Below are 14960 nucleotides of genomic sequence, written 5' to 3' on the forward strand. Positions count from 1 at the left end.
AGGGACCGCTTACCAGCGGGAAGGTAAACGGCGTTTCCGTGTGCGGCTCTGGCTCGCCAGAGCAGCGATGTCACGCTGGCCACGTGACCCGGAAGTGTCTCCGGACAGCGCTGGCCCCTGGCCTCTTAAGTGAGATGGGCGCACAACCCCAGAGTCTGTCAAGACTGGCCCGTACGGGCAGGGGTACCTTTACCTTTACCTTTAACAGCCATTAACGATTCCAGCAAAAAAAGGAAAAAAACGGACAGGGATCAGCAACTGGAGGTCTTGGCCAAATCCTACACCACCCTGAATATGAACAGTTGGTCCTTCAATTATAAATCCATAAGCAAGAGGGGCATGAGCGTGCCATGGTGTTATGTGCACACACATAGGTCAACACATAGTCCTGGTTGGTAACCTAAGGTGCCGTTTTCTCTCCAATCCACCACACCCATTACCAGTTAAAATACTTGTGTCAGAAACCATTAATACTCTGCCCACAAATTCACATTTCCTGTGAAATCTTCACTACAGCTAACCAGATGTTCTCTGTTCAGTAAATATTTCTATATAGATGGCGTTATTTAGCACATTAAATAGTTTAGCCACCCATTGTTACCATGCAGACTTGCTCAATACTTGGCAGCTTACATGAGCCATCTAGGATAGCTTTATTAAAGGTACATCTGCAGTGTTATGTGTCACTGCATTCAGGCAGCACTTTATTCAGTTTTTATTGACATTTCCTTACCAGGTAATTTTTTGTGTTTTATGTATCATTCAGATGATGTAACACTCACTTCTAGAAATCTAGTGGAACTTCTGTGGTGTTTCGGGGTGGCGGGGGATCTGCTTACAACCCCATTAACTCAGAAAACCACAGTTGTTCCTTTCTTAAGAATCCCACCCCTTAAGCTTTTGAGTTTACTAACCTGCTGACACAGCTACTCTTTTTTCTCTAATAAGAGTTTTCCTTGTGTCTCCTTGAGGTACTTCCTTCTTGAGACATTACAGCTGTGGAGAACTTAATTCTGTTGTGCCCCAATTTTGACACGCGTTCCTAAAATGCTATTCTGTTGTTTGGCACGTGGGGAGAGTGAGGAGCAGCTGTGTCCTGGGGAAGCCACTGAGTGTTAGCAGTAGGATCTTTTGCCTAGATGTTATATTGACTGAATGTGTATTATGTGAGCCTTTTCCCCGGGACTGCAAGTGTTTTTACTGTCCAAGGGCAAACAGAAACAGAGGTGCAACAGCAAGGCCACAGATTGCTAAACCTGTTGAAAAGTTTAATCATCTCTCACGAAATCAGTTGTGAAATGTTCTGCTGTGCCACCCTGCACCATCCTTCCGATTTTGAGTTGTTCCCTCAACTTTCAGAATACGAGTTAACATCACCCAGCCTAAGTGGCATAGCTTCTGCTCACAGGTGGGAAATGAAATATCTTTTTCATATACCTTTTGCTAGCCTGTAATCAGAAAGTTCGGGACGCAGGTGGCGCTGTGGGTTAAAGCCTCAGCGCCTAGGACTTGCCGATCGAAAGGTCGGCGGTTCGAATCCCTGCGGCGGGGTGCGCTTCCGCTGCTCGGTCCCAGCGCCTGCCAACCTAGCAGTTCGAAAGCACCTCCGGGTGCAAGTAGATAAATAGGGACCGCTTACCAGCGGGAAGGTAAACGGCATTTCCGTGTGCAGCTCTGGCTCGCCAGATGCAGCTTTGTCACGCTGGCCACGTGACCCGGAAGTGTCTCCGGACAGCGCTGGCCCCTGGCCTCTTAAGTGAGATGGGCGCACAACCCCAGAGTCTGTCAAGACTGGCCCGTACGGGCAGGGGTACCTTTACCTTTACCTAATCAGAAAGTTCAGATCAGGACTTGCGCTTTGAAATGAATTAAGTTTATCGTTTTCACATAATGGTTTCCAAGGGAGTTCATTCACACCCTCGATTAGGGAAGCTAATGTTGGATGAATGCAATTTCCTCAACCTCACATGTCATCCCAAAGACCACTGATCAAATTAGCTATTGAGAAGTCATGTGCACTTGTTGTAGTGCAACGTTGCATTTCAAAACAGACTGGGCACTGAAGAAACACTGGGAAGTCCATGAAGCTCATCTCCTTCCAGTAAATAGGGCATGTCATAATATGGAATTCTTTAGCCTTGGGAAACCAATCAGTCAGTGAAACTAAGCGCTCCAATGTATATCCCTCACATATTGAGCGGGAGAATGGGGCTGTGTCCATCAGCTCTGGATGCAGCTAACAGACATACACCCTGCCAGCCATGTCCTGGTGCTTATTTGAAGGGGTCCTATGAAGAAGAGGAGGAGTTTGGATTTGATATCCTGCTTTATCACTACCCTAAGGAGTCTCAAAGCAGATAACATTCTCCTTTCTCTTCCTCCCCCACATCAAACACTCTGTGAGGTGAGTGAGGCTGAGAGACTTCAGAGAAGTGTGACTGGCCCAAGGTCACTCAGCATTGGCTCTCAATGGCTATGAATGTATGTATGAATGTATCTCCTTCAAGAGAGATCCAGGGCAAATGAAGATTGCATCTTGCATGGAACCCTTAATATGAGACGCATTGCCAATGTGCAGAGCAGGACCACCCAACACAACCCCCTTGGGATCTTCTCAATGCATGGAAGGATCTGAGAGAACCTCACTAGTGGTAGCAGCATCAATGGTCATTGGCCCACATAAATAGGTAATTTACTGTAGCTGATGAGTAGTTTCGATTAGTCTGGCAAATGTACCCTCTACCAACATCAGAAGCAAATCATTACTAATAATATAAATTGAATACAATTGTATGAATGTTTATTTCTAGTTACAAGAAACAGAATCAGTCCCTCAATTGTACAAAAATACCTGAAAGATTACAATTAGCTTCACAACCCCCCCCACAAAGCTATTTACAGTTATGAAGCAATGCATATTGAGTAAGAGGTTTTGTCTCTTAAATTAATACCTTTTGCATTCCCTGAAAACTTAACTTTCATTCCATATTACAGTCACTAAAAAGTCTTGCATTGTGACAATATAATTTACAATAAGCAAGTCTTGCCACTGGAAAGGTGCATTGATTGGTCAAAACGGTCAGGTACTTAGTGCAGAAAAGAGAAGACAAAACATCTAAAAACTGAGGCACGTGTTTCTTCAAGATTAATTCAACAAATAAAAAAAGCTGTTCATTTTCAAACACCTACTGTTCTATAACTTACCTACTGGTTTTTTAATTTTTTTTACCAGATGGTTTGACATTTTCCTTCTCAACATATTCCAAGATTGCTACATGAAGTATTTTATTTTAGAAAATAAAGATCACAGGCAAACAAAAATAAATGATAAAAATTCAACAGGCTCCAGAAACAACCCTGAGCGTCCCTCTTTACATTCATGTCATTTAAATACAAAAGAAGTCAAATGTCCTTCAGTCCTTGGTTTTGAAGCAGCCAACCAGCTGTATCTGCTGCAAATGTTTAAGGTGGGATTTTAACAATTTCATTTCCAGCAAAACAAAAAAAAAGGGAGGAGCAATAATGGTGTGCTCTAGTAAAGTAGCTACCACTCTGATGTGGCTCATTTCTTTAAAATAGCTCATTTTAAAGTTGGGTGTACAAAATAGTCAGCTATCTACATAGAAAATTATGATAGTCAAAGAATGCAAGTTTTATAAACATGAAACAATGCAAAACGATTTTTTTTAAATTTGCTGAAAACTAAGTTAAGACACAAATTTATCTCAAAAGTCTAAATGGTCTTATCGAAACTAGAGAATGAGCATGTTAAATCATTTTTAATATATATAGGAGGGGTGAAACAGAAAATGCAGAGTGAAATCAAAGATAAAATTTAGCTTAATATGATGTCTAAAGAACATTGACAAAAAAATAATATGCACATATAAAACCAGCAAGTTTCTAATAAAAACTAAGTCAAGTTTCTTCATTTTATATGTAGACATTTCATGGGGGCAAAGCTACTAGAATGTGTTCTGTAAACTAAGATACAGTGTTTCTATACCATTGATAATTCAGCTGGTATATGTGACTCAAGCTGGTTATTGTTTCTTAAGCTACTCTCACCACTATAAGAATACCTTGTGAATAAAGAACTGCTTTTCCAACTTCAGCCAGCGGGATGGGCTATTTATTAGTTACATGAGATAATCAGTAGAGATAAAATTTATTTTGCAACAGTAATTCTGAACATTCCTGGGGTGAATACACTTCTTGCTTTATAAACCGTGCAAAGTACACAAAGCACATCATGTGTGTATTAACCATGATATTCAAAGTCTGACAGTCATAAACCGTATGGCAATCCAATGGGAAATCACACCAGCACTGACCTTCCTCTAATGCTAGCTATCGCCAGAAGGAAAAGCACTGCAATGTAAACATGGAACAAATGAAACATTTAACAAGAGATTGTCCTGGTTCAGATATTATAAAGCCTTCCAAAACGTGTCTCCCCATGAAGGCAGTTGGTAGCATCTGACCCAACCTAACTATGCCGCCTGCATTTTACTTACCATATGTGCCCAAATTTCCATTTATCAATTTGTATTAAAGCTGGGTCTGGTATTATTTGCTCCATACAGCCAGTGCCCACCTGGAAGGCTTTAGAGAGCCTAAAACAGGCCTTGAAAATACCTGCTTTGCATATAATGATAAGCCACAGTTTGTCCAACAAATCACAAGTTAACGACGAATTACTCAAGAAAGGATCAAATAATATATGGCTTGTTTCTCAAGAGTTTGTTTTGTTTTCCAGCTATAGCTTGCTGGACTTCTGCAGCTTGCTGAACACTTTGGTTGGAGTGGCCAAACAAATCATGGTTAAGGAAGGGTGCTTGGTTCATTTGCAGTGCCAAACTATAACTAAAACAAGTCAAGATTCATAAGCCTGCAACAAACAATGGCTTCACATAATGATTTGTTGGCAGTAAAGAAATGAGAAGTTAAAACCACTGGGCAGGCTCGTATGTAATGCTACACCATGGTCTTAATAAGCCATAGTTTAATAAACCATGGCTTACCATTGGGTGTGAACTGGGCCTTATTTAAATGATGAACCAGGAATGAAGCAAGACCAAACTAGTTTGCCACAAACTAGTTTGACCAACTAATATAAATACTTTAGTGCATATACCCCCAAGTATTAGGTTACTGAATTGTCAATGGTAAATTCAGCAGTGGCATAAAGGGTTGAATATCTAATTTCTATTAGCAATAAAGCAAGCCATTAAACCAGCCATATTATCACCCAATCATTCTGGTGGCACTTGTGTAACTTTTCTTTGCGCTGGTCTGAAATGGATGGAGAGCAGTCAATGGATTTTGCCCCCAGTTTTGTACAGAAGTTTTGGCAATCCTGCACAATACAAGCAAGACACAGTTCAACTGAAGAAGAAATTGTTCAAATTTACCTGATTGGGCATCACTGTTGCCTTACCAACATTTAGGACAGGCATAGGCAAACTCGGCCCTCCAGATGTTTTGGGACCATCATCCCTAGCTAACAGGACTAGTGGTCAGGGATGATGGGAGTTGTAGTCCCAAAACATCTGGAGGGCCGAGTTTGCCTATGCCTGACTTAGGAAAACAACTCTATGGGGTTTAGCCAGTGTTAGTCACACTCATGAGTAGATCCATTGAAATAAATGGACATTAGTAACGGAGGTCCTTAATATTCTCTATGGACCTACTCTGAGTAGAACTTAGTTGGAAACAACCCTATGTCTGTGCCAGTGCGGCCATATCCAACAGTCTAACCATAATTAGGAGACCAGGATACTCCATGGCCATTTCCTTCTTTCTTTCAGTTTCGGAGCTAATTATAGTTAGGTTTACATCTTTACTGGCGTTTTCAAGTAACTCTAGACCCAAGTCATTTGCAAACAAGGTTAAAGACTTATTTGCAGTCTGTGTTTTGGTTACTGAAAATGCGGGTTCAGAGGCTCTCAACCATGGTTAGGAGATTGGACAGTGATACACCTGCACGAAAGGCCCTGTGACATGGTCAGAAAGCAAGGAAACACTGAACTTGTGTCCTACTAGGTAGACTAAACAAGTGAAGCCCCACCTCCCAAAGCTGGTTCCAAATACATATTGTCACTCTAGCCTTTGTCAGTGGATTTTCCCAAAGGGTCATGCAGACCAGAGGGCTCTAGTAGGCTGAGGATGTGGGGGAAGACAAAACACGTTCAGATTAAAATGGGTTAAAACACATTTATGCATAGAATCAGAATCCTTTGCATGACTAGCTATTATTAGTGTCCTGCACACAAGCTACAGCCATTATATATTTTTTTTAAAAAACCCAATCATTCTAAAGAGTACATATGTTGGTATGTGTATATTGCCATAGTTGTATCCACACTGTTTCTTCAAGAGCATCGGTACATAACATAGCTGCTGATTTTCAGAGCCATCAAGTCATATTTTTGTCTTCTAGATCCTTGTTAGGCTGAAGCAACTCATGAAATACAGGATTTAGATTAATACCCAAATCCTGCATAAGTGTAAAAGCTTCATCAGCTCCTAATATAGGCCATATGCAATATCCAAAAAGTAGGAGTGCAAAAAACAAAAAATAGTAGAGTGTGATCAATACAAAAAGTAAACACACTAAGTCTTAAATTCTCAAGATTATTCCAGGGCAAGAGTTCTTTTCAATAATTTTGCTTCACAAACTTGATTCTGTTAAATGGACCAGCCAAGGGACAGTTTCCAGTTTTGTTTAATGATTTTACACACCCTTTCCTGATTTTAGGGGTTGCTAGGACACTCAGCACCAAGCATGTTTAGGTGTTATACAAACCAGCAAAATCTCAGTCTGTTGCTCAATTCATCCTTTTCCAAATCCCCAAGGTGCATAATTCTTGTGAACAACTATTCTGCTAATTCCCCAGTGTCAACCTTCCTTTTATAATATTTCTCTGGCAACTTCCATCACTGAGCAAAGTCGGTCTTCAACATGGATCAAAACAGAGGTCATAAGGCCACACGTATGCAGTGGTGTTTGAGTTTACACGGCAAAACTCCCTTGTTTAGTTGGTAGAACTCAACAAGCTGTATTAGGTCAGTGAATTTGGTGCTCCCATCATCCAGACTGAAAAATATCTGTCCGTCATCTTCACACTTGAAAAATTAATAAAAAAAGTTAAAATACTAAAACCATGTCAAGTTAAGCAGCAATATAACCAAATTAGGGTGCTAACTAATGGATGGGTGCACATCAACAAAGGGTGTCAACTGACAGAACTCATCTATCAATTGAGCTAATACTTCAGACTTGTTTAAAGTTGGTTTTACCTCATCCACAATTCTGATATTCAAAATAGAAATTTCGCCATTTCAAATTTTGGGCACAGCAAAGCTCCATTTTTGGCTTAACCTTTAGCCCATAGTCCCAACAACAATAAATATAATAACATTTTATTTATATCCCACCCTCCCCAGCCAATTCTAGGCTCAGAGCAGCTAACAACAGTAAAATAATACAGCATTCCAAAATCAATTCATTATAAAATCAGTTCAAATCAAACTGATGGCAACCATTGGGCTAGAGTTCTGTGAGGATTACCAAAGGAGGGGGTCAGACTGTGCCTTGGCCTGGTGGAACAGCTCTGTCTTGCAGGCCTTGCGGAAAGATGTCAAGTCCCGCAGGGCCCTAGTCTCTTGTGACAGAGTGTTCCACCAGATCGGAGCCACAGCCAAAAAAGCCCTGGCTCTGGCTGAGGCCAGCCTAACCTCTATGTGGCCCGGGACCTCCAAGATGTTTTTGTTTGAAAACCGTAAGGTCCTCCGTGGGACAAACCAGGAGAGGCGGTCCTCTCCTGGTAGGAGACCGCCTGTAGGTACAAGGGTCCTAGGCAGTTTAGGGCTTTAAAGGTTAAAACCAGCACCTTAAACCTGATCCTGTACTCCACCGGGAGCCAGTGCAGCTGGTGTAGCACTGGGTGAATGTGCTCCCACAGCGAGGACCCCGTAAGGAGTCTCGCCGCGGCGTTCTGCACCCACTGGAGTTTCTGGGTCAGTCTCAAGGGCAGCTCCACACAGAGCGGATTACAATAATCCAGTCTGGAGGTGACCGTCGCATGGATCACAGTGGCGAGGTCAGGGCGCAAGGATTGCAGGACATTTGTCCGCAATCCTTTTACCATTTTATCCTTCCCTTCCGTTCTTATATTGTCCCCACCCCACTCCCCACCCCAAGGCAGCAAATTAGTATTACTGGTATAGAACAGGACATTGGTTGCTCACCATGAAGGTATCCAACAATGGGTTAATATCTTTGACTTGCCTAGGAAGGCCGGAAATGAAACTACATTTTTTCCACCAAGCCTGGTTCTCTTTCCTCACTTTTGTCCCTCAAAAAGGTTTAAATAGAATGCATCTTGAAAATAATTAGGGAAGGAGAACTAGGTAGACGGCGTCTGGGCAGGCCAAACTATAGGGTGCAAGGTGATGCTGACTTTGTGAAGACGATATGGACAACATCAGGCTAGGCACAAGGATGGAACAAAGTTTTGGGTTATGTTAGCCACTGAGAAACAGGATGTTATCTTGGATGCCTCTGCACACCAAACCAAAATGAATCTTCCAGTTGACGTTAGAGGTATCCAACAGTTAAATAGTTACATTACATTCTAATTAGGGCACATGGCTGAGCCAGGAAGTGGGGAGCACATTGAATTAACAGGTCTCCCTTGTTCGGCAGGAACCAGGGTAAGTGAGTCTCTAGGTTGAGGGTCTCAGAGAACCAAGGCTGGAAAGGGGCCTGCTCCACCTGTATCTCTTGTGTAAGGGCAGCAGGAGAAGTCAAGAGGTCCTTTTGGCACTCCATGTATCTGCACCTCTGCCCAGGCTATCTGAAATCTAAACATGTACCTTGGGAAGGGGTGGTTCGTGGAGAAGCAAAGAGGTCTATCAGTGGGTGTCCAAGCGCTCCTGTATGGCTGCAAACACCTCCCTGTTGAGGATTATTCCTCCTACGCCCAGGTAACTGCAGCTGAGATAGTCTACAGTTGCATCCCTCTGCATTAGGACAATTGCTTCCTTCAATGCTGACTTGAATGCTGTCACATGGGAGAAGTGCTTGCAGTGGTTTGGCCCACAATATGCCTTCCTGACTCTTGCCCATATCATAGCTTTAGGAGGAGGTCCAGGGTGTGGTTAACACATATTTGCAGGAGGAGTGTGTGCCTGTTTTCCTGAAACACGTGGACACTCTTTAAAGAAAGCCCTCCCTGAATGCAGTGGTGCTTGACAATTATCACCTGGTCACAAATACTGTCCTTTGGCAGTAATGTGCTTGAGAGGGTGGTGATATTGCTACAGACACTATTGGAAGAAAATGATTCTCTTGACCCATTTCAGACTGGGTTCATGTCTGCTTTGGGGACAGAACTGACCTTGGTTGCCCTGACCTTTGGGAGAGGGGTGGAGAAGTGCAACCTTGTTGATGTTGCTTAAACTCTCAGTGGCTTTTGATACTGTTGACCACAGTGTCCTCCTAGACCAGTGATGGCCAAACTTGGCCCTCCAGCTGGTTTGGGACTACAACTCCCATCATCCCTAGCTAACAGGACCAGTGGTCAGGGATGATGGGAATTGTAGTCCCAAAAACAGCTGGAGGGCCAAGTTTGGCCATCACTGTCCTAGACCATCTTCTGTGAGGTGGGAATGATCATTACGGCATGATCCGTGCTCATGGAGGCTGATGCAAAAAGCCAGCAGCTACAAGTTTGACATGGTTAGGGAGTATTGCTCTCGGTCCTGGGCAAGGGCATTAACCTGTTGTGAGATACCTCCGACAACCAACAGCCCTTAAAAACACAACGGACACAAAAAATGGGCAAACTTTTCCATTTTCTGTAACAATGATATTAATTGTGCTACTGGGGAAAAAACGATTTTGAAATTTGAATTGTGGATTTCCACTTGTTAATTTTTGGCTAATAAAAAAAGAGAGCCAAAATTAAAAATTATGCTTTGTTCACAATCTTGTCCCATAAAGATATAAACAACTTCTTCACAAAAACAAGTTAAGACTAATATATCTGAAATATCACAAACATTGTAGCCCAAAATAAATTACCGTAAATTAATTTTAAAGATTGGCTGTCACTGGAGATAATCTGGCATTTCAGGATGTTATTCTCTGAGAAATAAAGGCATTTGTATTGTCCATGTTGGAAATACTATGGCTAGAGGTCTTTCACTGAGTATTACACATGGGAGATGAGTGTGCATATACAGATAAGGGTTTCTAAATTCAGCCCTGTTTTCTGAAATAATAATGATGACGACAATTTGATTGATCTGGTCCACTGTATAAAGAGGAGACAGTGTGCCTTTTCCCCAGTGTGCAGCTCTGTTGTTTATGCTGTGACAGAACACCAGAATAGACTTATGCAGAAGTCAGTCAAAGTTGCAGTGTCAGTTTCTGGAGATCTTCCTGTGGCTTTTAGGCTTTTGAACATTGGATTATACATGCACATACATTCAAATGCTCCATTGCTGCATGGGGGGGGGGGATAAGCAACTGCCCTCCTCTGCTGATGGACCAGATCAGGGAAGAGGTCTTGCCCAACTTAACGTATTCTGAGAAAATTACAGAGAGGAAATGAGAAAAAAAATCTAGTTTCTGAATGCTATCATTGGTTGAACTGAAAAGCCTTTCAGAAATCTTCATCAATGAAACCCATGATGCATTCTGCACCATATTTTTTAAAAGTGCCGTACTTACCGGCAAAATCTGGAAATGCTTAATTTTTTGATGGTGACACAGTGTAAGTACAAATGCCTTTGGGTTACTCTGACTGTCCCGGAGAAGAAATAACCTGGGAAGCAATATTATACTTTATTATGAAATGGACTACTACTTGGAAATAAATGAACATCTCTGTTTCATTATTTTACCAGCTGACAGGAGCGTTCCAGCAGTAAATCACATCAAGCAAGTTGGAGTTAACTCTTTGTTAGCAAAAACAGGACCTGCATAGGTGTGTCAGGCCTAATAAGCCCAGCAACTTTTCTCTGGCAGGTCCTGTGCCATGAAGCAGCCGCTGAGACTAAAGGTCCTCCTCACAGCTGCCTAAGTCCCCTCTCCTCCAGAGTTTTTCACAAGCTGTCTGAGACTGTGCCTGCATGCTGCCACCCTCTCCTCTGCCCTTTTCACCCCTCTTCTGGTTCTGGGAGACCGGGGAGCGGGGAACTTGTCACATGCTTCTTCACCAACAGGTCTCCTCTATGGCTCCTGGCTTCCCTCCTCTCCTGCTTCTGCCTCGAATTCTGGACTTATCTCTGCCACAGACTCTCCCAGCTCCCCAAGTTCTGCTCCCTAAGCCCTGCTGCCTCTTCCAACACCTCCTTTCCCCAGTCTCCTCCCTCTGACCTCTCATCATTGCCCCACCACCAATCTGAGCTTTCTTCCCATCTGGTTCCTCCCACCATTCCTCTGTGTCCAACCAGTCTGTTGACATCAGCACATACTAGAGTCTAACTCTTAACTAATTTGAAATTTGGCTGATGAAATTATGACAAACCTTGCAACCTCGGAAATGCTCATGAACAGTCAGATAATCAATCAATAGAAGTCTTTTTAATTACCCACCATCAGGGTTGCAGGGCAAAGCGAGAAGAATTTATGCAGAACATCTGAGCATTCATATGGAAGTGTAACGTAAGGCCCAAATTAAAACCCTGGCATCACCAGGCAGCATGAGAAGACCCTGGAAAGGTGATGCCAGTAGACAACATTTTGAGCTACATCCTGTGATCTTACAAACCTTCAGTAAAATAATATGCCACCCCATTTCCTCCCCCCCCCATCCCTCGCCAAGGATTGTATGCCATGGTCTTTTCAGACTAGGTAAACTAGGTACTTTTACATGAAAATTTGGATCATGGTTGTATCTGGGACTCTCAGCACAGCGGCAAATATCACGTGCAGGGAGGAATAACATACCCATCCACAAGACCCTGCTGTTTAATAATCCTGTGTGATTCTTCTCTAGAGATTCTGCCGTGAAACCAGTTTTGTGTCCTATGAATAACTGAAGAAGAAATAACTGGTCATTGCTAGTATTCAGCACTGTAGCCCAATTCTTCTATAATTAATTAATATATCAATATATTAATATTTATACGCCTCCCATCTGGCTGGGTTTCCAACAAAAAATGAATCAAACATAAAAGCCATTGCACAAAATGTTTAACATGAATAGGGCTCAAACTACTAAACATCAACGTTCCCTTTTAAAAGGGCAAAGAATAAACTCTAGCTTTCTGGCTCAAGAAGAGCAAATATGGCTTAATATAATTTAAGTTAAATTTTAATCAACATGGGCACCATCCAACCACAGATGAGCACTGAAGTCTGACTGAATTCAGTGGAATCAGGGAAAATTAATTACAGTCTCAGCTTTCCACAAAAATTATACGAGATCATCTACCTCTCCAAATACTTGTCAGTTTCAATTTTTCTTACCTGTGTTCAGCATGGAAGGATGGAGAGGACTTTGGCTACCCAGGATATTCATTCTTGTGCTGCGTTTCTGTAGAACAAAGAAGCAATCACAAAACCTCAAATTATTAATATTACTATATGCAAAAACAACATATCAAAACGCTTAACCCAGTTTCAGTTTCTTCATGCCATGGCAGGAAATGTATTGCAATGCAGTGAGAATATGTGAAGTTTCTGTACCTTAAAAATAAAATTAAAAAATTAAAAGTTGAATTTTTGATTTGACTTCCAAATCAGCCAAGAAGCTCATTGGGGAAAAAGTGGTATAGTCGAAGCAAATTTCTCCAATCCAATTTTATTGTTATACAACTATTATAAAATGCTCTTTGGATGAAAAGTGTGTTTGTGTGTGTGTGTGTTTCAGGTTTTTTTGTCCACATGGAGCAAGAATCAAATTATGTAAGTCTTTTTTAAGCATACAAGGAGGCTTAAACAACAAGCCAACAACAAGCCATAAGCCGTCTGTCAATCAAGGCCATCAAATATCTTCTTCAGTCCTGGGTTCAAACCTCTGCTAAACCACAAAGCTTCCTGGATGATTTTGGACCACTTATTGTTACTTAGTTCTAATCAATCACAGGGATTTGAGGTTGTGGGAGAAGAAGCATCATTTATGCAATTCTGAGATCTTTGGAGGATTTTTTTTTTTAAGTTTGAATTATTTTTGTGGAATGCAAATCACTTTACACACACACACACACACAGAGAGAGAGAGAGAGAGAGAGAGAGAGAGAGATCTGAGATTTCTATTGGAGGCAGGGTGCAAGATTCATGAAGATCTTACAGCATATTAGAGGTAAAAACAAAAAAACTCAGTTCATTTAGGAGTAATTGTTATAACAATTTTATCCAACACAGCACAGACTATCACCTTATTGTCTGCAGGCCCATTTAACCTTATATTGTATATCACATTTAAATTATATATAATGGCAGGAACAGTAATAGCAACTAACATCAACAATTTGGACTACTGTAATTCACTCTACATGGGGCTGCCCTTGAAAACGACTCAAAGGCTGCTTCTGGACTAAAACGCAGTTGCCTAATTTTTTTAATTTGACTGTAATCATGAGCCATATTGTGTTGATTCTCAAAGATCTGCACTGACTGTCGATATGTTTCTGGTCTGAGTTCAAGGTTCTACAGATGACTTATAAAGCCCTGAACAAATTGGGAGCCCAAATGGCACAGCGTCTCTCCAGATATAGTCCTGCCCAGGAATTAAGATCACAAAAGGAGACTGTCTTCAGTGTCCAACCTGTGGGAATTGTATTCCTTACAGTCATTGGCATTCCCATGGTGCCACCCCAGTTTTAGAATGCCATGCCCCCTGGTACTATAGCTCTGCTTCCAAATTATTGTCACCCACCCAGAGATCTGAGATAAAGAGAGAGAGAAATATTTCAAACAGAGAGGACAGCACCTCAGCTCTCCTGAGGAAGACATATATGACCCCTTCATGTGATGGGCGTGTCCAAGACGTACGTCTCGCGTATGTGCATAACCTTGCTGCCCTTCTGAAACAACACTTGGCACACACCCATGCTCATTTTACTGTGAATACAGTGGTACCTCGGGTTAGATACGCTTCAGGTTACATATGCTTCAGGTTACAGACTCCACTAACCCAGAAATAGTACCTCGGGTTAAGAACTTTGCTTCAGGATGAGAACAGAAATCGTGCTCTGGTGGCGTGGCGGCAGCGGGAGGCCCCATTAGCTAAAGTGGTGCTTCAGGTTAAGAACAGTTTCAGGTTAAGAACAGACCTCCAGAACGAATTAAATACTTAACCCGAGGAACCACTGTACTGCAGAATGGAAAACATGACAGGAAGCTATTGCAAGGTCTACCAAAATATTGAGTTTCTGCAACGTACTACTGCCTCCCCACTGCTTCTGGTATTGTCACAAGGAATTCAAACTGTGTGGATTCTGGCTGGCCACCTCACCAGCAACAGCTCACTTGGAGAACCAGGAGCAATGACATGGAAATTCGCGGTGCTTCCAGTCTCCACTCACATGATCAAATTCCTTCAGCCACACCTCAGCGGCTCCCATGTCACTTTTGACAATGTTAAGCCAGTTGCTCTTTTCTCAGACCCTTGTTCATAAATAAATTTCCCATCGGTGGTCGTGACCACTACGCTGCCATGGCCACAGGAGGTTATCAGCCAGAAACCGCGAAGACGGAAGCTCCCTTACCCTCCAAGCATAGCCTTCCTCCAGGGCGGCACTCTGTGCTTCTGCTGGGTTTTCAATAACTCTTCCTATTTGTCCGGAAAAATCCATTGCTACTAAGGAATTTTCAGACACACTTCTCTGAAAGGAAAATTGGTTTAATGGCATTGTCTAGAAAAAGTAACTACTAGTTGCTTTTATTATTTTTGCATGCTCCTCCATGGGATTTTTTGTAGCTTGCCATAGGCAGATATTGC

General features: G+C 42.2%; 1 protein-coding gene across 2 annotated transcripts in view; it reads right to left on the reverse strand.

Annotated features, from left to right (window-relative positions):
• Nucleotides 1-2778: 2778 nt before the first annotated feature.
• The window catches only part of GRB10 (growth factor receptor bound protein 10), an 88835-nt gene continuing 76653 nt past the window's right edge, over nt 2779-14960 (reverse strand). For both annotated transcript variants that reach the window (XM_081884079.1, XM_081884080.1), the window contains 5 exons: nt 14728-14844; nt 12485-12551; nt 11963-12050; nt 10742-10835; nt 2779-7128 (listed from right to left, as the gene is read on the reverse strand). In XM_081884079.1, the coding sequence (XP_081740205.1) occupies nt 6982-7128; nt 10742-10835; nt 11963-12050; nt 12485-12551; nt 14728-14844 (513 nt within the window). In that variant the 3' untranslated portion in view covers nt 2779-6981. The remainder of the gene's footprint in view (nt 7129-10741; nt 10836-11962; nt 12051-12484; nt 12552-14727; nt 14845-14960) is intronic.

The sequence above is a fragment of the Podarcis melisellensis genome, assembly GCF_964234715.1.
Source record: "Podarcis melisellensis genome assembly, chromosome: 13".
NCBI classification, from domain to species: Eukaryota; Metazoa; Chordata; class Lepidosauria; order Squamata; family Lacertidae; genus Podarcis; species Podarcis melisellensis.